This window comes from Pectinophora gossypiella, chromosome 8 (genome assembly GCF_024362695.1).
Source record: "Pectinophora gossypiella chromosome 8, ilPecGoss1.1, whole genome shotgun sequence".
In the NCBI taxonomy this organism is placed as follows: domain Eukaryota; kingdom Metazoa; phylum Arthropoda; class Insecta; order Lepidoptera; family Gelechiidae; genus Pectinophora; species Pectinophora gossypiella.
In genome coordinates, this window is record NC_065411.1 from 8169248 (window position 1) to 8195543 (window position 26296).

At 36.6% G+C, this 26296-nt stretch overlaps 1 protein-coding gene across 3 annotated transcripts in view; it reads right to left on the minus strand.

The window, feature by feature from the left end:
• LOC126368852 (lethal(2) giant larvae protein) overlaps positions 1 to 24242 on the minus strand; it is a 44116-nt gene extending 19874 nt beyond the window's left edge. The window contains exons 1-2 of one of the 3 annotated variants that reach the window (XM_050013029.1): positions 24098 to 24242; positions 23587 to 23679 (exon numbers count right to left, since the gene is read on the minus strand). In XM_050013029.1, the coding sequence (XP_049868986.1) occupies positions 23587 to 23670 (84 nt within the window). In that variant the 5' untranslated portion in view covers positions 23671 to 23679; positions 24098 to 24242. Of the gene's footprint in view, positions 1 to 23586; positions 23680 to 23746; positions 24012 to 24097 lie in introns of those variants that run through there. The other 2 variants (XM_050013028.1, XM_050013030.1) reach the window with 2 other exon arrangements.
• Between the last annotated feature and the right edge of the window lie 2054 nt (positions 24243 to 26296).

Below are 26296 nucleotides of genomic sequence, written 5' to 3' on the forward strand. Positions count from 1 at the left end.
TTCTGCGTATGCGCCAGATCGACGATAACTACTTTATTACTAGATTTAGTAACTACATACTAATATAACTATAATACTAGTAGCATTCTGCTTGCGACTTCATCCGTGTACCTACTTTATCCGATACTAAATCCGTTATTGGTAAGCTTAAGTTCATCCCTGGAACTTTCTTTTTGACCTTCCTTGGTTTCGTCCTATTATATGTCAATTTGCATTCAAATCGATAAACAGACAACAGACAGGCAGTAATTTTTGTGTTTGTAATGTTATAGAAAAGATACGTCAACTACTTATCTGAAGAATGAGAGGGTTAGGTACAGTACAAGTGTGGTCGAATATGTTTGAAGAAGACGAAACTCGTGTCTGTTTAACGTACTGAAAAAGGTAGAGTCACTTACAGAATAAAACCATAAAACAACCACAATCGCCGTTTGTGACTTGTAAATTATATGACGTATTTCACAGTGTCCTGCATGGTACCGGCACATGGACTTAGGAACTAGACATATTGTTGAATGAAGTATGATGTGGGAAAATTTGCACGGTTAATCTCTGTACATTTGAATGCATACTTGAGTCCACAAGTGATAAATCCATCATATTTTTTACACGCGTGTAGTGTTCATCTTGAGTATGAGAACCTCAGACCAAATAAACGAACAGGAAAGTACTCAACTTAAGAATGAAGAGGATATCAAGGCTCTATAAAAATGTAAATCACCGGTTTAAACGGGTAAACTAAATTGGTCGTGTCGTGTACAATCTAAAAAACCTTTCGTCTCGTAGGTTTCACTTCAAAACTTTTAAATCAACCGCATTGTGCGAAATATTTCTAAAACGCGAAGATATTCTTTTGGGAGTGTTTGTTACCTGATATAAAAGCGTAGGAGGTAAAAACCAGTAATATTCCACAAGACGCAGGTATGTTGGAGCTAGACAAAGCTGGTTGGAAAAAGTACAATCTGTCTGAGAGACACGTGCACTCGGCGACCATCACGAAGCAACGCTCACTATTGGACCGGTTCCGCGGACCGTTACAAGGACTAGCCTTTCATGCAACTATTTTACCGAGAACCTTCACATTATCTAGACATTTATTGAACATTATAATAAAGGTAAAAAGTCAGAGGTCTCGGGAAATTGGTCCGGTGTTTCCAATCTATGCGCTAGGTTTGCTATCAAAGACTTTTGTGATTCAACAAGGGTCGTAGTGCCTTTTGAGAATGCTGTTATAACAAATATGTACAAATTACTGGCAGTTAAGTACTTGGAATGTTTACTATTTAATTCTATCGCCGTCTGTTTAGCTTGAAGTATGACATGATACTTTTTTTACAATTATACAACATCAGTGCCAATATATTCGCCGATTTGCCATAATTACGTTATAATTTAAATCATCATTCATTCATATGATGATGACGCTATGATGGAATTTAATTAATGCGAGTCATTTAGCGTCAATTAGAGCGTGACACATTCCGCGGCGAATAAATGGTTTCAGAGTGCTTGTATAGTAGTTTCCTCAAACAAAGGTGAATCTAGTCCGTCAACTGTGAAGAATGGCGTGACGTCATGTGCCTACGTGAAATGGTTTTAATATATACTTCAGTTTGAGGAAAAAACATTGTTCTTTAGGGAAATTACATTTGTTATATTCTCTTGACATTTATAAGCGACTTCCTAACGTATACAATATTTGCAAAAGTCTTATTTTACCCCGAAATGTCAGAAAACAACGCTCGTTTCCATACTATTCATCAAGTCGAGTCATTACATATTGTCAGTAACAGTAGGTAATACTTTAATGCCCTAGTAAAATGAGACTTAAACTCAATTTGAACGGACATTTATAGCACTCGGAAGTGTCGGCGACATTTCTTACAGGGCAGTTGTACTGATGATGTCACATTTAGTTGGGTGCCAAGTGACGTCATAGGAGGACAATCGGCAGATCGACACTGTTTTAAGATGCAGTTTATTCTGAGCCAAACCCAATGCAAAAACGTAGGTCAGTGAACTTGTTTTTCATGCAATATTTTACTTTTAAAAAAGAAATGTAGCACCCAAATTAAAGAATAGAAGTCAATAAAATGTAATCAGTAAGATTTTTTATGCCTAAAAAATAATAGGCCGTTTGTGTAATATTGTGTGTATAATATAATTCGGCGCAGACCGCCGACGTTATGCGTTTGCGCATAACAAATCTGACAATGGACGCGGTGTCGGCGCCCGCGCAGCCACCGCCGGAAGCTGCACAGGAAACCGACTGTGACACCTTCGCGTGCGCGCTTGTACGGGTTGACCCCTTGTACCACCCACTATACGTACGCCTATGCACCTGGCAGAAATAACATGCTTATGACGGTAAAGGCTAAGTTTTGTTTGTCTACGTATAACATATATTATTGACGTAATAAACAAAAAATTTGAAGCTCTACCTATCTCTACCTACTTATATTTGTTATCCACATAATAGCTGCGTGTAATGATAAAGTCAGTAAAGATACGACTTATTATACATAGTTTGCTACTAACCTGACTTAACCTAAGATGTTAGAACTTGTAGGAGGAATAAACTTAGCGCTACATGAGATCTCAAAACCATGACGAAGCCTTGACTGTATTTTTGATGGTATAATAGCTGTCTGCTATTCTCATATCCACACAAGTAAATAATCCATCTGACGTTTATACTCCAGAACAAAATACCTAAAGAGATTCATGTTGATTCATTTTACAGCCGCAATACTTGTCAATACTTTACGTTTTGCTAACTAGCTTGCTTGTTCGGAAGTCTGTAGTAGTCGTATTTCACTGAACCCGTACGAATGCCGCTAAGTTTTACACCCTTTTGTTTCTTGTCCTTTGGCTGGAGGAAACCAACTACTTTGTTGTCGGGCTTCTCGAGTAATGGATTGGAACGAATAGTATACGCACCATAGTTTATGGTTGCAGAAATTATTTAAGCATTCTATAAGCGAAACACCCACTACTACTTCTGTGTTTCCTTCGACCGGCTGACTGGAAATATTGCCGTCGTAATTTATTTTCTGTATATTTATGAGTTATATGTGTCTTAATGAGTACCTGAGTTTAGATAAGTAAATAAGTACAAACAGTAGAAATAAATCATCATCATCATCATCAGCCCATTAACGTCCCCACTGCTGGGGCACGGGTCTTCCCTATGGATGGATACAATACAAACCATCACGCGGGCCCAGTGCGGATTGATGGTTATTAACGACTGCTAATGCAGCCGGGACCAACGGCTTAACGTGCTTTCCGAAGCACGGAGGAGCTCGAGATGAAAACTTTTTTTTGTGGTCACCCATCCTATGACCGGCCTTTGCGAAAGTTGCTTAACTTCCACAATCGCAGACCGAGCGCGTAGAAATAAATAAGTATCGACAACTAACAGATCAAGAAGATTGCTAATCAATTGGTTAATCATCTATAAGTATTCCGACGTGCGCCTTATATGGCGGGAAGTGATTTCCTATCGATGTCCATTGCAGGCGCTCGCGTCGATGACTTACGTGCCATTCACGCCGGCCGGCGTGGCTGTTGCGCCGGCGCTTGTACACGTACACTAGATTGAGTAACATATCGGTCTAGTGGGATTTGGATTAAGTTTCTCATACATAATATATGACAGATTATCCTTTTTATTTGCTGTGACTTGAGAACTTACACACTGATTCATTATTACGGGTGAATGTCTGTACAGCTATTGCGAACTTTGTTTGAGTACTATGCTCTAAGATGTAAGGTGCAAAAATGAAGTTGTATGCTAACTGGAGTGTGAAATTAACATTTAAACGAGTTGTTTAGAGAACCAGACAGGTTTGGAGTGAGAACTAATGTTAATTAGATACCAGCCCATATTAGTCATGGTGTCTGCTACGATTTACTATAACGAGTTTCATCCAGTAAATTACATACCTGTTTTTACAACAATTAGTGATATTAGTGATACTGCAAGCGTCAATATTTGTTTCCGTGAAAATTACAACATGCATTATAACAGGAATGTTCCTATCATTTTGATAAGACGATCGAGTCATCAAATGATCACATCCGCAAGGGTGTTGATTGTAATATAGGTACCTTATAAAACCAGGTAAGACAGTAAGAAGAAAAATCACGATTTTCTATGAAACTATGAGTGTTACGCGCTCAAATTACGTACAGTGAATCCCAGTTGCGGCATATAGGTATATAGGTATGAATCAACGTCCTTTACTTTGAACAATAAACAACAATATTGTTTTATGTGACATTCATGTCTTGTGGCGAACTGAGTTGTTTCTATAAGTCCATTACAAGCCGCCAGTGTATGCAATAAGTGATAAGGGCCGCAAATAGTGTGGTATGCAGGAGATTGCAGAGGCATGCGCGTGAGTCACTCAGCATTGACATTCGACGTGTGTCGCCGCGTTAACAGCCGCTAGCCGCCGGTTTTCAACCTTTCGCTTTGACTTTAAAAGGAAGCCTAACACATAATAAGGACTACACTTTTTGGGTATGATAAGGAAAAAATAATTCTTTATCTTAGAATGTAAAGATATTTTTTGCCTGTAATCAAAGATGTGAACGAAAGGTTATACGAATCTTATTTTGAATCTGTTTATTTAAGGTGAAGTTTAATGAACTAAGGATAACGTTGAAATTCAGTTTATTAGCTTTATCACGTCCAAATTAGCTTTATTTATCGCATCAATGGTGAAACAACAAGGTACACCCTTAAGCCGTTGTTTGGCCTCTGAAATATTGGCGTTAGCGGCAAATTGGCCGTTGTTTCGACAAGGCACGCGCGGAAACAAACCCTGTGAAACCTTCTATATTAGGCTTATGAACTGTTATTGCCCACACTGAATGTGGCTCAATGATCTCGTTACCAGAGGCTTACGTCATGTAGGTCTGATGATACAATTTGTATAAAGCTGTGAAACATCGTTTGTGATATTACGATAGGCTAGGTATGCATTATTATAAACTGTTGGATTTATAAAAAAAAAACAGCTAAACAAAATAAAAAAACAGCTAATTAAAGAACAGCTTACAAGTTATACACCGACCGACCCGACCTGTGACAAAATATCCCTCGTGGAGCTGAGTTATAAATATGACGTACCAGTTACTAAAAGGACGAATTAATTTCGCATTATATTCTGATTCTACTAGTACGAAAGTGAAGTAATAATACACTTTGTATTTAGATACTGTGGTTTGTGATAGGTTCTACTGTCACTTCCTTTCCCGTACAAAGTAGTACATTAGTAGTCAGTGATTCTTCTAAGTTTGAATGGCCCATTCGGCTATTGTACTCTAGCGTTTATTTAATAAACGCAACTTTATGTTTCCTCTAGGACTTCACTTCCGCATAATGACGTAAGCCATGTTTTTTTGCAAAGGTATTTACGTAAATATATTTTATAGGGATTGTAAAGTATACAATAAAATTCCCGTTAGTTTAAAAAGAGGTTAATTTTATTATCCAAATTAAGCTTTGATTGTAAACGGCAAATAAGATCGTGTTTATACTTAAGTACGGAATTAACTGAGCTGTATCAGGCTTTGGCCGGATTGGTATCCCAATATTGGGAATGTGTATTTTATTATCGTACGTATAGATAGGTGCTATGTTGATTACCAACTAGACTGTCGATGACTGGGTTGATCATTTAATACGACTTCTGTGCGCGCATAATATAGGTATGACAATCTCAAAAATCCTTTGCTCTATCTTTACGTTACTACAGTGCCGCATAGGCATAGCGTGTTTATGTATGACACTCGAAAACCTAATCAGTACACTTTAGCGAGGACTTAATTACCTTGATAATAAATTAACAGTTGTAGACACCCTCCATATTAAGCTATTTATAAATGTCAGCACTAACTGTTTAGCCTTGAATGCCAACGGTAATCTAATAGCTATTTAGTTACGAAAAATGCCTTCATAAATTGCATCTTACTTACTTTAAAGACACTAAAGAGGTTGGTGATAGAAAGTTTATGAAAGCACTATTATAGCCATACTATTTTATGATGATACCTTTTACAATATTAAAGCTTGATGTTTAAGACGTTTTCAAATAGATAGGAGATTGCACAAACGGCGGTGGTGAAGCTAACGGTTTTACTTTATGATCTAAAACCACACTAGGCACTAAAACCTGTGAAAAGAAGATAGGATAAGGAAAAGTAAAGTCCATTTAGAGAAGGACTATAATATATATATACATCTCGTTCAGGAAAAGTGTGACGAAAAGAGAGGCGTTAAGTTGATATCAATATAACTTTATGTATGTTATATTATGGAATAGAATAAACAACTGCCAAGATTATAAGAACTGATTAGTGATCCTCTTCAGAAATCTTTAATAGAAATGTAATAAAGTTGCTGGATCGATAAGGGACAGTGTTATGAAAGTACGACTGACTCGACATCCCTTTTGGTTGCCTTAGGGTACACTTATGTTCACCCGATAATGAAACGAGCATCGGATTTATATAGGCTGTTCACAGCTTAGTAAAGGTAATTTAAAGTTTGTAATAAGTGTTAAAATCCAATTTAAAATTCTCGTAGAATGTACCATGCTTTCGCCTGTATATACCAGTGCCCCAAATGACACGTTCCTTTTAAGGGAAGCTCACAATGCGCGGTGAATCTGCGCGTGCGCAACGAGAAGGCGGGTACCGTTGTGCTGAGCCTACACTCGAATTGATTCCATATCCAAGTTACGGATGACTTTTGTGTTTGTGTGTAGGGTTGAGACTTTGAGTTTGCTATAGATTGTTTTTAAAAAGCTTGTTAAGTTCTAAAAGACAGGCAGCTCACGGCATCCCTATAAGCAAGAGAAGGTAGAGCCATAATTTATTCACAAATTAAAACTGTGACAAAACAGACACGAGTCCCTTGCGCTGCTTTTTTCTCACCGAAACGTTTGTAAGTAAGATAGAATCTTGACTTTAAGTTTTTGATGAATTGAAAATACTTAAAAGATATAGCATTTTGTTGTAATCGATTTTGCAATCCCATAAAACACAGCCTTAACGTCTCTATAACCAGGCCAAAAACTACAAAAAAGAACGAACAGGGGAAATAATTTCATGTCGATCGATCGGTAGGATTAAGCAGTCGACTAGGCATATTACTACAATATAAATCAATGAAATGTCCAGCAACAGAACCGTAACTTCTTTCACGAAGGCACCCTGACCTAACCTACAAAGAAGCGGTTCAAATTATTGTAGCAAGAATAAAACATAGTATACATCTCTAACGTAGGTGTGTCTAAATAAAGCTTTGTCTGTGTAACGAGTTAATGAACCGTGCAGTAACGGTGCTGTTGTACGTGTAATTATAATTAATTCGTGAGACAGCTAACTCTTCTCCAATTCAGTATGATCATGTGACAAGTAACCCGGTAACTGTGAGTTTTCCTAGAAAGAGGTGCGTAGGAGACATATTGTGAGATTTAACTTGTGGTCATAGTAAAACGTTAGCACAACATGGTAAACAGATATAAAAAAAGATTATCAATATAGATCACAGGAATTACTTCTTAAAGAACAGATTTCTAAAGTTTGAATCTCGTAAAGTTAAGGGATATATTTCAGAAAGGATAGTTTACTTACTACAAAGTAACTCCACCTAGAAAATTACCATTTGCTAGAATGGATAGTAATAAACATAAAGCGAGAAACGCCCCATGTCTAGCCTTGTAGACTTACGAGGTATCGAATAATTACAATGGAGGTTTATCTACAACTGGTGTCATATCTGTTGACTACCTAGTAATTAATGTTATCAATATTTTTAAGGGCTTTCAACCTAGTTTAATTAAAGCTAATTTTAGTTAAGTTTAATTAAAAGTAAAACCACAAGGTAGCTCTATACTCTTGACATTTTTACTCTTTCTTTGATAATATTTTGTCACTGGTTACTACTTACTGATGTAAGTAAGTAGTCGTTACATGAGCACATGTCAGGGGCCTTTGGCGGCTCAATAGTAACCCTGACACTAGGGTTAATGAGGTTGATAATTCACCTCACAACCCACACGATAGAAGAAGATAATATTTTATAGTCACTATAAACGTGCATTTTCACTAGTCGATTCAACTTCAAGGTACGACACAGTCATGTCGAATATAGTGCACTAGAGAGAGTGGTACTAAACATATACTGCCACGGATTACAGCCCTGAAAGCATTTTGATTGGTCGATACGGAGTTGAAGTTGTCCAAACAACCGACCGTTTTCATTAGTCGCCGCAGTGACTTCCGGGGTAAGAAGACTAACCAAGCTGTAATAACATAAGCAACTCTACCGACATAGTTTTCATTATGCGACACTTTTCTACCGCTACTGAATGAGTGCGAAAGTGAAAATCCGTTCTCATACACATTATTGCAAATGCAATGATTGCATTACGCAACCATGATAAATGGAGCAGAGCGGTCTCGATACTGCCTAGCGGAACGCCCGCTGTTGTCTTGCTTGTCACCCGCAATGCTTTACTGTGGGCATGCAACTTAGGTACCTATACGCACAGACAAAATCGCACTGTATAACATTTTTGCACTCTTTGTTTTATTTTATAGCATTTTTTATTCCTTTTCTGGGGAGCAGCGTGGTGGAGTAAGCTCCATACTTTCTCCTAGCTTTACGTGAAGCATAGGTAGGCTTTTGACGATTTGGCTATTTCCTTTACTTTTTTCCGGTATCAATCACTACGGCTTTAATTTCCAGTTTGAAATTAATAATTATAGAACACAGTGAAAGTCCAAATGTATTACTATCCTAATATAATATACAGGTACTACATAGCAACCGGATACATCAAGTCTCAAGGGCGATGGGTTTGATATCGGGCGATAACATAGTTGTTCGATGCCCCGTCCGACCTTCGAGTGTACTATGTACTATGGCAATTGAATAGCCGAGATGCAGTAGATACGTGATGGGAATACAAGAGAGATGCAGAGGTGACTTGTAGTTGGATGCATCTTGGAATAACAATCTGGACAGGGAGAATTGTGAACATTGGTGGCTATACTCGTAGAAGACGAGTAGTATTGATTCTTGTTTTGTAGTTTGACAAACGCTGTAGTATAAATCAAACACCTGAAAACTAAGTTTTAGCAGAATGGTGACGTAACAAAAAGATTCATAAACTTTCTCGTCTTAAATTATATAGGTCAAATATATCACCAATTTCTCATTGCAAACCGACCTCTGTTCATGGCACCCCATCGATTCTGTTATTACGTTATTCACGGGAGTTTTATTACGTGCACTGCACGTGCCCCGTTTATTGCGACCATGTTTAATATTCAGGCGAATTCGAGTTCATTCGAGTCTCAAATATAGACATAAGCTTGTGTAAATAAACATGTAACTTTGTAAGCTCCTACCTTATAATAATAAACAAAGTTAGGCCTCGCAGACCTAACATATTATTACTTGGAACTGGACTGTGTGTATTAATTTGATATACAATCGTTACTTCCTGGAAATAAGGTAGGTTGTTTGATTATTACAAATTGGTTTAGTTCTAAGTTTATATGTAGTTATTTCGCAGATGTTTTTATACTAAGTGGGTTATTTTTATCTTTAGTTAAAATAAATTAAGTATGCAAGTAATTAGCTTGGTATATTGGAGATATGTAATTCATAATAACAAATAATAGCTATATCTTTATTGACTCTTGAAGTTCACCGCTTGAATATTCCTTTTGAGTTTTCAGTTCCATATAATATAGTTTGAAATAGTTTGAAGTGATTACCAGCTATAACGATGACAATGTGGAGCCGAAAGCAAATAAACCCGTAATCAGAAGGGTGCGGAGATCGATAGCCTGATAACGTATCGTAACTGATATGACCACGGACAATACTCTGATATACTCGTTAGCGTTACTGAGTAAATACTATAATGCTTACACTGATATTGAGTTCGGATTTTCACGGATTTTGTAGTACGTTAGGTGTTTTGATGTAGCTATACATATGTACCTAATATCTAAAGAACATGTTATCTTATTTGAGTATTCGCTAAAGGATGTTTGTAGAAATTGACTATGCTTAATAATTGCGAGGGGCCGAGAAAATACTAAAATAAATGAATCATGTTTTTCTTAGGACAGTAACGCAGACGTAAAGATATACAGATCAATGTGGTTTATATTGTCACTTGACACCACAGCTCTTGGTACAACGTGGTTTTAGAGCTTAGTCCGATAAAAAGTACTTAATAACAAGGCTATTTACTAAAAATTATAAACAAGAAATAGGGCGCGGTAATGACACGTTTATATTATGTTTCAAGGCGAAAACAAAGCATGAACTTTACGAAAGTAAGCTTGATTACAATGGCATTCTTGTAATTTTGTGGTCTAAGTAATTTTGAATTGGTGGATGTGTAATTTCTTCAAAACTATGGACAATTTTATTTGTAAGCCCTATTAATGAGGAAGACACAATGCAAACTTTTTGTTTTAATTACGATACAAACAAATAACCTTATATAAACATACTTAAACAACATCTTTAACATTTATGGGTCTACCTATAGGTACAATGTTATACAGTATCTGTTAGTGTATAAATATGTTAGTATTATTAACTACGACGGGCTAGGTAAATAAACGTCTCTTGGTCGAAAGTCATTTGCTACGGTAAATAGGCGTCTGCTACAAAAAGCAGTATGAGCGAGTAAACTCACGCAGATTACGGACCAATGCGCTGTGAAGTCGTAAACCAATCGTAAAACCTTACAGTCCACATGACTACGGCTTGCACTACAAATGAGTACGAACGTTCAGTGTGAGAACGTCGTTCATGTGGGGGAAGTCCAGACTGGAAAATATGCAAGAAACGTGAAGGATTTTAGATTGCGAGTAATAAACGGTCTGACTTAAACGCCAGACATTTTTGAAGTTGAAAATTCTTTAATGACACGTCTGGGATTTTTTAATGGAAACTTTAAAAACGTTTCCGCTGATAAACGATATATTTGGATTTTAGAATTTGCGTAATTTTTTGCGTAGTGTTACGTAGAGAAGTGAATGTGTGGTACCTACTTAATGAATCTAATTTAGTCAATGTTTACGCTGTTGTTGCTATTAACCCCTGAATATACAAAGCCAGTCTCTCCATAAAAGGTAAAATAATAAAAGCTAGTCATTATGCCAGACAAGAGCAGAAGTGAAATAACCTGGATCGGGCTCGATAGTGATATAATTTATGCAAGAAGCCTAGCACTGTGTAAGTCGGTCATAGACTGACTATTATCTAGGTTGGCTGGGTCACTGATAGTGGGAATACATTCATTTGCTACTTTGAAAGTAGGTATTGAAACAAATTGATCTTATATAAACAAACTCATCTAGTAACTTGACACCGTATGGTTCATCTTAACCTTAGGACTTAAATATCAGCAAGTTTTCTTGTTACTTGCTCACCCCGTCGCGCTTCAGTGCGAGTAGTGGTGGCGCCTGAAGTCGCGGCCTTTATTGTCAGCCATTGCAAACCGCCCAAGGCTTCTGACTTGGCATAAACTCTACTGACGTGGGTCATAAGCTGAAACTGACAGTTTTAGGTACGTGCCATCCGAAATAATATGTTATGTTTGCTTATAAACGTGATCAGCATGATTAGAAGAAGTCAGAATGCAACATATTACTAATTTATCGAATCAATATTTATTTTTGATCGACCTCTCGATATCGTTTAAACGAAACCTGTCGCACTAATGTAGAACACATCTCATAATCACTGCTTTAAGTTAATTTCATTTGCTAATTACTAAACAAACTACTCTGTTGCGAGGTAGTCGTAAATAAACTCATTGCATCAAAACATATAATAAGAAGTAATACCTAAACTATGTATAATATACTCACTCTAGGAATCTAATTGCTGACTAGGGTATTTCACAGACAAGCTCAGCATATTCGACGTAAGCACGTGACATAACTTCAAATGTAGTGTAAACAGTAGCAGTACGTATGTATGTAAACATTATAAATATGAAGATAAAGTTCTGATGGTTCTTGATTTAATTGAATACAATAGAATAATACCAATGTAATAAACCAATACCAAACCTACTATGATAGCGATGAAACTCAACTAAAAGAGGCAATAGTTTGACTATTATCTGAACCTTAACTTTAAATAGAGAGATATTATTTGAAAAACTAAACGACGAAATTAATAATCTAATATATAATCTTCTTCTTTCACCCTAAGGTTGCCTGGCAGAAATTGCTGTTTAGCAATAAGGCCGCCTATTGTGCTTATGTTTTATTCGTATGTTTATGTCCTTTATATATGTTCTTGTGCAATAAGTATTATTGATTGATTGATTGATTGAAATTCTTTGAACCAATTAAACATTATACATTGTTGAAGGAAACTCACGGCTGGAGTAGGGAATGCAATCCTGATTTCGCGAGATCTCGTCTAATTTATCGGGATCAATTGGGCCCAAATTGTACTGTATTCATGTGTTATGTCTGATTGTTGAAATTTAGTTCTGTGTAATATTTGATTTGATTTAGATTCGATCAATCCCGAAGCATAATATAACGAGATCTCATTCGAGACTGAATATCCTTCAGTTATACTTTTTGTTTTGTTTTTGCTGATTTCTAAAGAAGATACACTATCACAAACAAACAGTTTTCGCCTTGTGAGTATTGATATTTCCAATCTCGGGGATCTTGAATTTGCAATCTCGAGTCGAGATTCCATTCCCTAGACTGGAGGTCCTTTTATGTCGAAGGATAAATAATAAATATGATATGTAGTAACAGTTTACCCACATCATTTAGTATGAGTCCAACACAAGGGATTTTACTACTTCTAACAAACCCTTCCAGAAACAAGACAGACCATGATTGTAATAAACCCATGTAAACAAGTCCGCGGGGATGATCATTCACACTCGGTTCGGACCTTCGAACAAATAAAGGGTGGAGGATCGATAGAGCGTCGAACCTGGCATAGGGCTTCTAAGCTCCGAATGCGAACTGCCATGTCGGTGAGCACTGATATCGCAGGGCTTCGTGCATCCATATGTACTGGACTGCAAGCTATGTACATAAACGAGGTTAGATTAATCATAAGGAAATAGCTTGGATGCAATGCACAATATTGATTTAGTTTTTAATCAATGTGATACAATGATAGAGTACCTACCGACCACACCTTGGACACTTCATACAAACAACCTCGATTTACGCAGACACTACACATTGACATTATCGTACACGCGCATCTGTGTGTGTGTGACGTCTGACGCCATAGAATTCAAGTGTAAACTATGTTCGAGGTAAACCTAGCTCAGACGCTGGTGGGGGGCGGAGAGTTGCCGTTCTATACATAGTATTATTCCTTATTCTATGCTACCGGCGCTATCTCTATTTAATTACTTTTCCATTTGATTTCTTCACTTTAAGGGATAAAGTGAAAGTAAATTAAAAAATTGTCAATGATACTAAAGTTTACATCATACACTTTAGGATATAAAATTAAATTCTATCATTATTATTTTGATGTGGCATCTTTATATTAAAATATAAATAGAGAATAGTAAAGTAGTAGTAGAATAAGGCCAAATGCTTCCAAGTTATTACTTCTTGTATACAACCTACGTAAGGTGAATGGCCGATCACAAAAGATAGAGTACGTAACCACGTACATACAAGCATACCAGTAGGTACAGGACGGGTTGGTTAGTTACCCGTCTGCACGTCTATCGACTTCTATTTATCATGCGAGAAAAAAAGGATTAAAAAACATACAAGCCAACGAAAGAGCTATGTGTAGGTACCAAAAAAACTAAATGACTACTAAAGAGTTTTATTTTCGTATAGGTATTATTTAAACATCCTTTCCACTTATATTTATGATATGAATTTATTCGATAAAATTGAATTTTGTTTCTCCATTAAAAGGACTCTTTAAGCTGACTGAAAAGCTTAATTGAAATTGATAGTCGATATTTTTATTCCCATTTCGTGAAACTGAATTTTCATTGATAGACGTAAAAAATAAAGCTTTACAATTATCAATTTGATTTGCTCATACGAAAACTAGTAAGCCCGAAATATATACCTACATATAAGTGCCTTTACAATAAAACTTGATATAAATACGAAAGCAACGAGACTGATTCACACTAATACGACAATGTGTTTCCGATACACGTATTAGAGATCCGGCGTCTGTGTTGACAATAAGATTATGGTCTTTGTATCACCCCATTGAGCTGGGAGTGTAATGAAACGTAATAGTTTCGGATTAGGGTCTTTTATAATTAATTACCAACAATACGGGTATTTGGAACGGTAAATGGATCAGATTGCGACGGTGCAGAAGGTTTGCAGCTAAATCCGCTGCCGAACATGTTTGTTACCGTGTTTTAATAGGTTAAACGTTGCGGTATTTCAATTAAAATACCAATTCCTGTTAAATATGGCGGAAAGTTGTTGAAACACACTTATTTTTTTAGCTGGCAAATTAAGTATACATAAAAGTGTCAAAAATACTATTTTATTATAATTAATATATTCATATATAGCCATATTTGACAGGAGTCTCACTCAGCTTTTCTAAAGCAAATCAGAACGACAAACCGGTACCGGAGCAAAAATGCAAGGAATGCACGCTCCTGATCAGGTAGATAACGCGTCATTATAACAAGGACGACATAGTGAACAAATAAGTATTAGTATTTCCTCAAAATAATAGTTGTTTAAATAAGTAACGAGTTTCCGAAGAGTCGTCAGATCAAGAAAACAATGATGTACCCATCTACCATTTGTCACTAATAACGCCAATGCCAATACTAAGTATAGAGATTCCCGGAGTGAGTTTAATTATAAAATTAACTTTTTATTAGTTTTCAAAAACGTTTCTCCATTTTATACCAAACGTACCTTGAAAACTCCATGTAAACATTAATTTACCAAACCACTATAACTTCTTTGGATGTGCAAATATTAGTACATGTGGAGATAAGGGATGTCCCAGACAAACGGACGGGTGTGATGACCCGTAAGCCGTTGCTTATCAGACACGTCGGTTTGCGGAAATGGGTCCTAATGCAAACACTCGTATTTGCATACACGGGAATTTTTATATCTCAGTGATGAATTAGGGTTCGCCAATGAAAAATAAAGTTTAAAATAGAGGAATTTTTATCACTTTACTGGACCCGATTCCTGTAGACACCTTCTAATTTTATTTTAAGTTATACCTGTCATTTTCTTATCCGCCGAAAAGGAAAGGGACGGATGACAGACAGCTGTTAATTTTGAAAAGAATGAGTGAATAAATTAATAGCCCGGGTGAATTAAATAGGTACCTCGCTGGTATTCAAACCGTTTGACGTGTGCTGTCAACTTAATTCTGTCGGGTTTTTTTTTAGATTTGTGCGTAAAATTGACCAGTGTTCCATAAATATTATTATGGCTGTCGATTACCCGTCCCTTTCCTTGTCGGGGGATACGAAAATTACAGGTATAACAAAATAAAGTTAGATGGCGTCTACAGGAATTAGCACCACTATCTGCAAACGTTTAAAAGAAGAGACAAATAAATTGCCGCAATAAATTAAAAGAGCTTCCCAGTGGAACCGGGAATTGTTCAGGAAATGCCACCCTCGGGAATTGTAGAGCCAAATATTTCAAATGATCTGGATAGTTAGACCAAATTGTAGTCTAGATAGCTAGATTCAAGACAAGTAGGAAGCCGTGGGACTCAGGCTTAAATGGAGGTTAAGATATGTGCCCCCGTAACGAGGCCGGAGGCGACAACAACGACCAAATTGGATGACTTGGTGAGATCATAACGTGGCCACGCTGGGATAATAATATGAGCGCTATGTTTGAGCTTATTCTAAAACTCATGACAATGCAACTCGAAATAGAACACACAAACAATTGTACTCGTAAAAGGTTATTTAAGTTATGTAAGTAAACGTATTTAAACATGTAGCTTTGAATGGCGCAAGTAAACTTTTTAGGAAAAAAATGATTTTTTTTAAACTGTTAATGGTCATTGACTGCGAAGACCAAGTAGCCGATTTCCTGACGTGAGCAAAACAGAGGTAGAACACGTGTTCCCACAAAACTTTTTATATATCAAATTAAAATACCAAATGCTATAATCAAACGCTTGTCGATGTCTGGTCAGTTTCAAAGCGGCGTAGGTATAAACGAAAATAAATACAATAGCAATCAAGTAGAAGAATGTTGAATGCTGTGGCTTCGGTTCGCGGCTCTGATCATTTGAATTGAAACGTATCATAAAATGCGGTGCTTGAAAACAAGATGATTGCCGCACAATCAGTGCTCGCTATACGATCAATGGCGTATCAATAGAGCCTATTGATCGTGTGACGTCACGGACGATAAGGACTTTCATGTGCAGTTGTATTGTCGAGACCAAAGTGCAGAAATAGGTTGCTATGTGTCTAGCTTTTAAAGGCGGAATGAACATTTAGTTAAAATCAGTTTGCTTTTTAATATAAAAACAATATACATACCTATTCACGCCTACCGTCCCAGAAATGGAAAGTTAGTTGGCAGAGGTGTTTTAGTAAAGTTGAAATAATCATATAGGTAGGTAGGTATATTGAAGGTTTTTATATTTGTACCAGCGTAGGTACCAGCACATAAATGAAACGACTCGGTTAGGTTAGAAATTCATGGGCAATTTATCACCATTAGGAAACCATAATTCTCTATAGAACAAAAAAGTTTGTACAAAAGTAATACTGGACAAGTGGTATTGAAATGATGGATGATTAAGTCAGAATGAATTGAAACTAAATATAAGAAGACAAATTCACCAGCAAGTACAATGTACTGTGAAACCTGGTCAAATAGACGAGGAAAAAATTAAGTAGAACAAATGGGTAGGTACTATGTACTAGCATTGCTGTTGGTACCTGTCATAGAGCACGGATCCGAATTACGTTCGGCTGCTATAGAGGTAAAAGTTTTTCTGTATTCTTAATAACTTGGAACACTAAACTTTGTTTTCTGCAAATTATGAATTTGTGATAATGATAATATTCAATTAGTAGTAGTAGGGGGATTTCCCTGATATGCTAATTCTACAAACAGGAAATGAATTGATAAAGGCTTCTCTGTGAAAATCCGAGGAAGATTTGATACTGTGCTCTGTGGCACCTCTATTTCGTAAGAGCGCGCCAGCGTAGACAATACAGCGAGGAGCGCAGTGCTGGAATGCGGTCCGGGCCCAGTTATTGATATGCTATTATACGATAGGTGCACTCGTGATTGCCTTTTGAACAGCGTGTGATGATGCTTCATTAGGAGATGCATCGTTGTTACCGATACGTCGATTTCATTATCAAAATAAAGGTTGATTGGAAAACGATAATAGCTAACTTGATTTTTTTCTGAATACACCCCTATAGGGATCACAAACGTAGGATTATTTACAGAGCCAGAAAAATATCGTATTTATAATTCAACGCACAACGCGCGCGCGTAGCTTGCCTAATTGTATTTTTCGAACCTAGATTTGGATCAATATTTAATCCCTAAAATTTTACCTGTATCGAGTCTGGGATACTTTTAGAGGCCAAAGAGGACATGACAGGATTCCGAGAAAGAATTTTGTACCTGGTCTGTTGTATTTGTTTAGGGACTGTTTTATATTAAAAGTCTTAGTTTTCTGGTCTAGCGGTTTCGACGAGTACCTATTTGATAGTAAGTCGAGTTTAAGCATTAGCTTCGACGGCGACGGCTAGAAAACAACTATATATAGATATAGATATGATGGACTTTATAAATAGGTACATGTTACCTGCTCATCACTTGTATGAACGATATTAGTTTTTCAAGAGAACTGGTGACATAATGTGGCTTAGGAGCTAAAGTGTGTTGCAAATTAACATATAGTGGTTGCCGCCCCGTTCCCACGGAGCGGGTGCGGCCTAATTGGGCCACGTCAGTTGCTAGGCCAACTAGGCAGGCTGTGTGAATAGGTAATAGTCTGTAAACATAGCGCTTTCTGCGGTCGCACAATGTCTTCTGTTCGCCCTTAGAAAGCCGGACCGCAAAAATTAGCAGCGACATAATGGTAACAGACATGGAAAATACTATTTCTTTTTAGTTTTAAAGAATCAAAAACAATTTCTTATAATTCAATTTACATTTTATTAAAAGAAATGTGAAAATGTACTTTAAGCAATCCAGTACTGAACAAAATTATTAGTTGGTATTCCCATACAAACCTAATAATACATGTCCAAGTATATCAAATCTTTAATGCCTTGTTACATACGTCACAATAGAATATATTTATCTTCGCACAAAAGTTCATATCACCATTCTTCACCACATTCAAGATAATACTTATGAATAGCACAGAATGAGGTAGGTACTAGTCTGATAGTGTGCTAAGTGGGGCTATAAACTAGTAACAACCTGTTTACGAATCCTGTTCATTACATCACGCACTTTTTGTGGAGTATGTGATGGTGGGAAGACACGGCATGCCCTGAGGCTCATGACAGGTTCAATCACGAAGGTATTTTATGCTGCTTGTCATGTTTCCTTTACGATTGGTATAGCGCCATAACGAGATGGGGTTTAGGAGACCGTAAGATAAACAACACGATGCATTTTATTGTAAGCTTTAAAACAATGGAAAAAGAGGCACAAGAAGCGGATGTGTAAAAACGAAAGCATAAATCTGGCTTGTCGTACAAGTTGGCAGAGATTATGTGATGTGTTACGATTAGATATGTCTTATGTTATGAACTTATTATAGTTTGGACCCGTAATCAGTCACTATAAGTAAAGAAAGAAAGAAATCATTTGTCAGTCATTTGTGGTATCTGTGAAATCATTTTTCATAGTCCACACAATTAATCAGAGTTTAAAACCTTATTGCACCAAATTGAAAGCCCTTTTGGTAAACCATTGGCTTTCTTGCCTATCATTCCATTTCTAGATTGCTCTACCGATTACCCTACTTTCTCCCACATAAGCCCTTACGTTAATCACTCTACGAACAACAAAGTAATCTACTTCATTCGATCCATTCTTCAGTGTAATCCACATTTACCTAACGGAATTAACGTTTTAATCTCCATTATCTATGATACATCACTTCTCGACAAAGTTATGAAGAGCCTTGCCGTGTGATTTTTATATAGAACTTTAGTTATACAAGGAAAGAATTCAGAGGTCTATATAAAATTGTCGTTAATGCCCAGACACGCGAGAGTATTACCCCTGTTTTGGTTTTAAAGCTTAAATATACAGATCAGTTCAGTTGGATCACACGCAGTTTCCAAAGTCATTTTAAAAAGCTGGTGATTTTGTAACTCAACCCTAATAGCTAATGATGATAATGTTGAATCATACTGGAAATACGTCAAACTATCCCATATTACTAGCGTTCAGGTTTCGAAGGACAATAGCTGCCTCTTGTGGTCAGGTAAACTCCTTGTTATAAAAAAATCTAGCACCCCAAATCCCCGCTAGGGTCCACAAAACGCCACAAATCTTCAGATAACAACAATCGATATTTTGTATTTAAAAATTAACCTGTGTTGCAAAGAGTTACTAGCTTATCGTTTAAAATAACGTCCATTGTAGTCATACGACTGTGATTCCTGCAATTTTTAAGGACTTCTACAACAAACCCCAGATTATACCGAATCTTCTTCTTTGCGAGTCGATGGCAATTCTATGGTCACATCATAGAATGATTTATTTAAACATTTATTGAACTAGTTCAGAACTTTTCGTACGGCTGTAAAACTAACAAAACAGTAACACAAGCACCAACTTTTAACTCATTTGAATAGTACGCTGTAGGATAGGAATCGCTACTGAGTGCAAGAATAGACTGATAATAACTTTGTGTTTGCTGAACAACTTGTACAGGGAGCATTTGTACAAGTTTGTGAATGCAAAGTTAGTTATCATTGTGCTGAATGTACTGAGTTTCAAAGAGTAAGTAAATAGGTGTTGAGGTTTTCATTGGTCTGTGAAAAGATATAATAACGAATGCGTCGATAATGATCGAAACAATTTTGGTGAGATCATCTAAGCTTAGTAGTAAAGGAAGTAGTTAGATCGATGCGGTGTGATAGAAAATGGTGCAACGTTTAGCCTTTAAAGATCTGAAAGTGGAAATATCCAATTACTTGTGATTAACTGACTTGAAATACAATGTTCACGCGCAATAATTCCAGTACAAAGACGCTATTGTAAAGCATTAAGGTGCATTTATAAAAATATATCCATACTAATATTCTAAATGTCAAAGTGTATGTGTGTCTGTTTGTTTGTCCGTCTTTCACGGCAAAACGGAGCGACGAATTGGCGTGTTTTTTTAAGTGGAGAGCTGAAGGGATGGAGAATGAGATTGAGAGGCTGCTCTACGTCTCTTTCTAAACCTAAAATGGAATGGTTGGAAGTTTGTATGGAGCATTCCGTAATTTCCAAGGTAGAAAGCTAAAAATTGTTATCCCAACTATTTGTGACATAATTTTTTATTTGGAAATCTGCCTCCAACTCCTTCAAAGAGGGGGTGAAATATTATATGGGACTTTTTGCAGAAACCGCGGGCAATATCTAATAATATATATATCGCGGGCAAGGTGTGGCGTTTATTGCACTCGCAGTTATCGATATCAACCTGTGCGGTGCTATGATAAAGATGATAAGCCGTGTGCTTTATGAGTCAAGTCTGCTTGCCAAACATATTGTACTATGAATCATTTGCGAGGGTACAGTACCTTATACAGTTTTTAGGACGTCGGAGTTGCACCTCCTAAATTATTGCATAGATTAAAGAGTCAGTCCGTAGCTGCAGTTGGATAGATTTTTAAGCGAAATATTAACTACCTATAGCGAATATTTCACTTCTTCTCCTATCATGTGGGTTATGAGGTGGATTACTAACCTTGAACTTGAATTGAACTTCAATTACACACAGTTTAAAATTAGAATTGCATTCTTCGGAAACGCGCTCTACAATTTGCCGTAGGTAATAGGTAGTACAGTACACCACGGTGCATAGGGTATTATAACCAAGATATTAATTTCGCACTGCGTTGGTTCGTTGGTGTAAAAATGCTTAAGTTTTGAGTTGTTCCGTATCGTGCTGTATTTGTATTGACAAAGAGATACTATATCGACTGAATGCTATCACTATCCTTTTATCGGGACGCGATAACCGCGAGCGTCCTAAACTGCTTTATATATAGATGTACCTATGTGTTAAATATATCATACACTTATTACTAGCGGGTTAGACAGAGCCGCAAGAGAATGAGCCTACAGCCACTACTGGTGTACCTCATTGTGATAGCAGACTTTAATAGAATAGAATAGAAATAGTTTATTATAAAAGGACGCCACACACAAAAACAAGACAATAATAGTCAAATATAGTCGTTACATGAGCTATGTCAGGGGCCTTTGGCGGCTCAATAATAACCCTGACACCAGGATTGATGAGGTTGGTAATCCACCTCACAACCCACGCGATAGAAGAAGTTTGAGAACAGTAAATCTATAAGCTATCAAGCACAAGTACTTAAAACGAAGTGAAACGAGTCGTGCCTAACAACTTGACGCTTGTCTAATCAATCAAGTTTGAGGTTCATCCACCTTGCCCCATACCAGTTTTAGCCATTATGATTACATGTAATAATTGGGAATTGAGACAATAACTTGTCCTTGGCAGCAATCTATTTCGCGAGGTGCTATGACGCCAGTCGGGCGCGGCTGACAAGTAGGTATTAATTTTACAAAAAATATGAACAATATTTGACGAAAGATGTAGTTGTCTTATCTTCTATTTCAGCATTGTTAGTGTAAGTAGTTAAGTACGTATTGCACATATTTATGTTTTTCCTATTTGGAATTACAAATATGCTCGTAAGTATGTTTCATGCAATTGTGTAAATAAATATAATGTGATTGCGGCTGGCTTATCATTTTCATCTAAAAACTTTAATAAGAAGCCCTGGACACTAAGTGCGAGCGAGAGAGACAGTCCACGCGCGCTCCCCCCTTTACGGTCATTTAGACCAAAGTATGACCCAGAGGGGGTGAGGTAAATCTAGCTTGGTGCCCGACATGAATTGGTGCGGAGCAGAGAGTTACCATTCTATAAGCAGTATTTCTTTATTCTATGGCCACCAAGTGTAGTGTAGTGCAAAATTTAAATTTGTTCTGGGGACTTGTGGCTCTGCCTGCTCCGATGGTGACTACGTGCGTGAGTTGTTTGTCTAGTTACGTATTGTTAATTCAAGGCAGCCATGATTTTCTTATAATAAATCGTGTGTCAAGATAAAGCCTAATTTCATAACAATATCTATATTTCTATGGCCATGGCCCAATTTGTCCCAGTCAAATTTGGTTGTAAAAATTAAATGACACATCTAATCTGAAGACAAATACTGTAGGGCTGGGCTTGATAAGATTGTACAGAACAAACATTAATGTAATTTGGGTTAAAAGGGGTCGCCAGGGTTTTAGAACTAGATAAAGTTATTTATATGTCTTTTGTTGAGTCTTCGAGTTGTTTTGCACATGAAACTTGTTTTAGGCCTCGTATTAAACCTCGGCTATGTATACATCCTCCATGACAAACCCGGTATCAAAGTAATTATTTAGCATTATAAAATCTAAGAAAACATTGATGACACAAACAAACAGTAATGACCACACTCTGTTAAGAGTGCAATGGAGATAACTTAGATATTTGAAAATACAAGTATAGATTTTTAGAGAGGTTTTTAGAATTGTAGCTCATTAAATATCACAAATATAAATGGTAAAAGCATAATAAAGTAACTCTTAATAATAAATATTTCACCTTATTACTATTTTGTACTATCTAATAGTAAAATAATAACAAGAATCACTTTGACAGCAATAGACTTGTTAAACTACAAGATTTACTGTGCAATGAAGGTGGTAAATTGTGTAAACATACAAAAAGCTGTATTAAACGCACCATATAACTCATCTGAAGCATAAACACAGACTCAAACTGATATTCTCAGAACCACTTGAGTATGATTAATGTCCGGAGTTTTATTATTCTTTATAGCAATTTTTATTAGACCATACCAAACATTGTACGAGAATTTGATAGGTTTTCTGTATTAAAACATAAGAGCAGTAATAAAAACCTGTCATAATTATTATTAATAGAAATGTAAAACTAAAATCGGTCTGGTTTTATTTATGAAAATTAATACCCATATAAAAGCTAATCTTTACCGGTGATTGTTGTGTGTGAGTCAGACAAAACAATCATGGGAAACATTAATAATATTGAAGATTAAAAATTTTATTTTCAGATGTTTCAATTAGTGATTCTGAACTGTGAAAATCGACTCATGTAATTCTGATAATTGATTCAGTTGTAGCTGTATTTTAAAGTAGAATAAACCTTTTCGTATTCTTGTATATATAAAGACATTCACCAAGCTTAAGTAGTGTAAGAAAACAAAATAATTTGTAATTCTGTAATGACTGCATGGTACATACCTTGCGGAAGGCAAACAGTTCATTTTGCAGTTTCTGCCGCTCGGCAGAGGGCTGCTGGCCCTTCCCTCGTATGAACTTTAGCATCCTGCCAGCCTGCAACAAAACAACCACTTAGCCACTGCACACACACTCAAAACAAACAGACAGACACCGGCCCTACCATTATGATTTCATGCTTATTGGAACGCGCGAGCACAAGCACACTTCCCGGCACCGAATCGCCGACTGACTAAGACTACCTGCCCGGGGCCTGCCGCTCCGCCGACACTGTCGCCTAGCCGCACACAGATAATAACACAAGTTTTTCTTGAAATCACAAGATAACCGGCTCGCAGATAACACGCTAGATAGCCGCCAAACCCGCAAAACATGCAATTTATTTCGGCTTTTCGGGCAAAATACTGTACCGCTCCAAGACAACGCCTGTCCGACAGGTTACATTCACAACAATAAAACTAACACGCCCTGATCGAAACGCCGAGGGATCATATGTAAAAGATATCTTACGTACCTAATGACGACAGTTTGAGAAGTTTTTAGTGATAAAATCCAAAATTAGAGAAATGACAGTCACAAACGGCGTCAGAAATACACACAAACACGAAAAAGCACCCGAAGTTCATGAACGCACGCACGCACCCACACACACGCCCTGACGTGACGTGATTTTTTTTTTTTTTTTTTGTTTTGGTTTTCCCCGAAGGGTAAGGCAAAGGGAACTATGCCCATACAGCCATTGACGTGACGTGACTAACAATGTGGGTTGCCATATTGAAATTCAAATTTTCCTTAAATGCTTTTTAGGGAAACCTACCAATACTCTACTAGGCTTAGAAAAAATTAAATATAGATTAGAAATTACCATTTAGAAATATTTCAAATATAATGTACACTGTTATCAGAATGCTCGGTGAGGCTTCGGTAAGATAAATTATATTTTGGTAAAAAAAAATATTTCTCTAGAACACAAAAATGGACAACTGCAAGTTTGATTGAGAATGAGCTACTTTCCTGGCCACGATCCCAAAAAAAAAAGATGGCGCTGTAATACTTCAATGTGACAATTACGTATTTTCTCATTGCTCGGGTTGAATATAAAATATGTCTGTTATTCATGAAGCTAGAAGGTTAATCGAAGGTAACGTTATACAGCGCCATCTATAGGTATATTTTTCCCTAATTCTGCAACCAACACTTAATTATTAAATTATTTATTGATAGAAATGTGCATTGCAGTACTACATATTAGGTTCTAGTAACTAGTTGTACGGTTAAGTGTAAATTAGAGTAAATAAAAAAAATATACATGAATCAGTAATTTTGCCGTAAAGTTGGAGTGAATTTGAAAATGGCAATACTAATCGTAGTAGCCTGTTCGTTCCATTACAAATGCGAATTGTTCCTATTTATTATTTGATGAAACTCAATTATGAAAACCAAAGCACCTTGTTTATTTATTTTCAAGAAGTTTATGTAATAGTAAGAACATGTATAACTTGAATGAAATTGTTAATTGATAAGTATTAAATCCTTTAATTGAAATAAAACTATAAAACGAAGATACCCAAAAAACGTTCAAAATTTATTTTTTAAGCAACAAGTTTAAGGCTTTTTGGCGGGAAACGGGAACGGGACAGTTGCTTTCTTCATTGAATGATCTAAATAATTAATACGAAGTGGTGTTTTGTGGTTAATGATCGCATTAAGTTAGTCGGAAGACATTCGCGAGTGTTATTATATTGGAGTATTCAATAAACAAAGTGTATCTGCCTATTTTCGCTTCGTGTCAGGAAGCCGCTTCATAACTCAAAAGTTTATGCGGACTTTTGAGTTAATTCGTTTGGGGTTCGGAGTAGGAGTCGACTCCGAGGGTGGGGGCTTAGGTTTCATCATCATCACCTTTCATCATTTCATTAATCATCAAGAAAAAAATACGTCAGACATGGCTGTATGGGCATAGTTCCCTTTGCCTTACCCTTCGGGGAAAACCAAAACAAAAAAAAAAAAAGCAACAAGTTTAAATTTCTTAAATTCAATAAAGTATATTGCTTGATATTGATAGATCAATTTTAAATAATCTGTTTATTATCTCAATATTAAATTCCACTAAATAAGTGCTGAAACCTCCCATAATCACGGTCTGCTTAAAGAAAAGTTAGAAAAAAAGAGTTTAGTAGCCTTCCTCTTATTTAGCATTATATAATACATAATATTATAATATTATTATATTATAATATTTTTATTAACTTTCGAGAATCATGACAGCGTGTATTCGTAACAAGTGAGAGTACCATCTTACTTAGGGTGAGTTTGTTGTGGGATACCTTATTTGTTTCTCTTTATTTAAGTGGATTTAATTCTTATGGGTTCTTACGTAAAATTAAAATGTTAAGTACCTGCTTAAACATAGGTTGTACGTTCACCGCTAGTTTATTTTTTATTGGTAACGTAGTAAATAAGTAATCCTAACGTAGTAGGTACACAAATTCCAATATTCCGGCAAACATAACTGGGTACCTACAGCTCAGTCTGTACTGCTAAAATGTCATGTCGGCTATGGGATGGAGAGGCACTCAGCGGAAGTATGGCGGACATTTATGGCCCCCGATAGCTCTCAACATGGCAACATCGATAACATCGAAATAAGCCCGCGCTTGTAATTTATGCCATTGATTTGAGCTTTTCCAATGAAAATGGTAATTAATTAAGT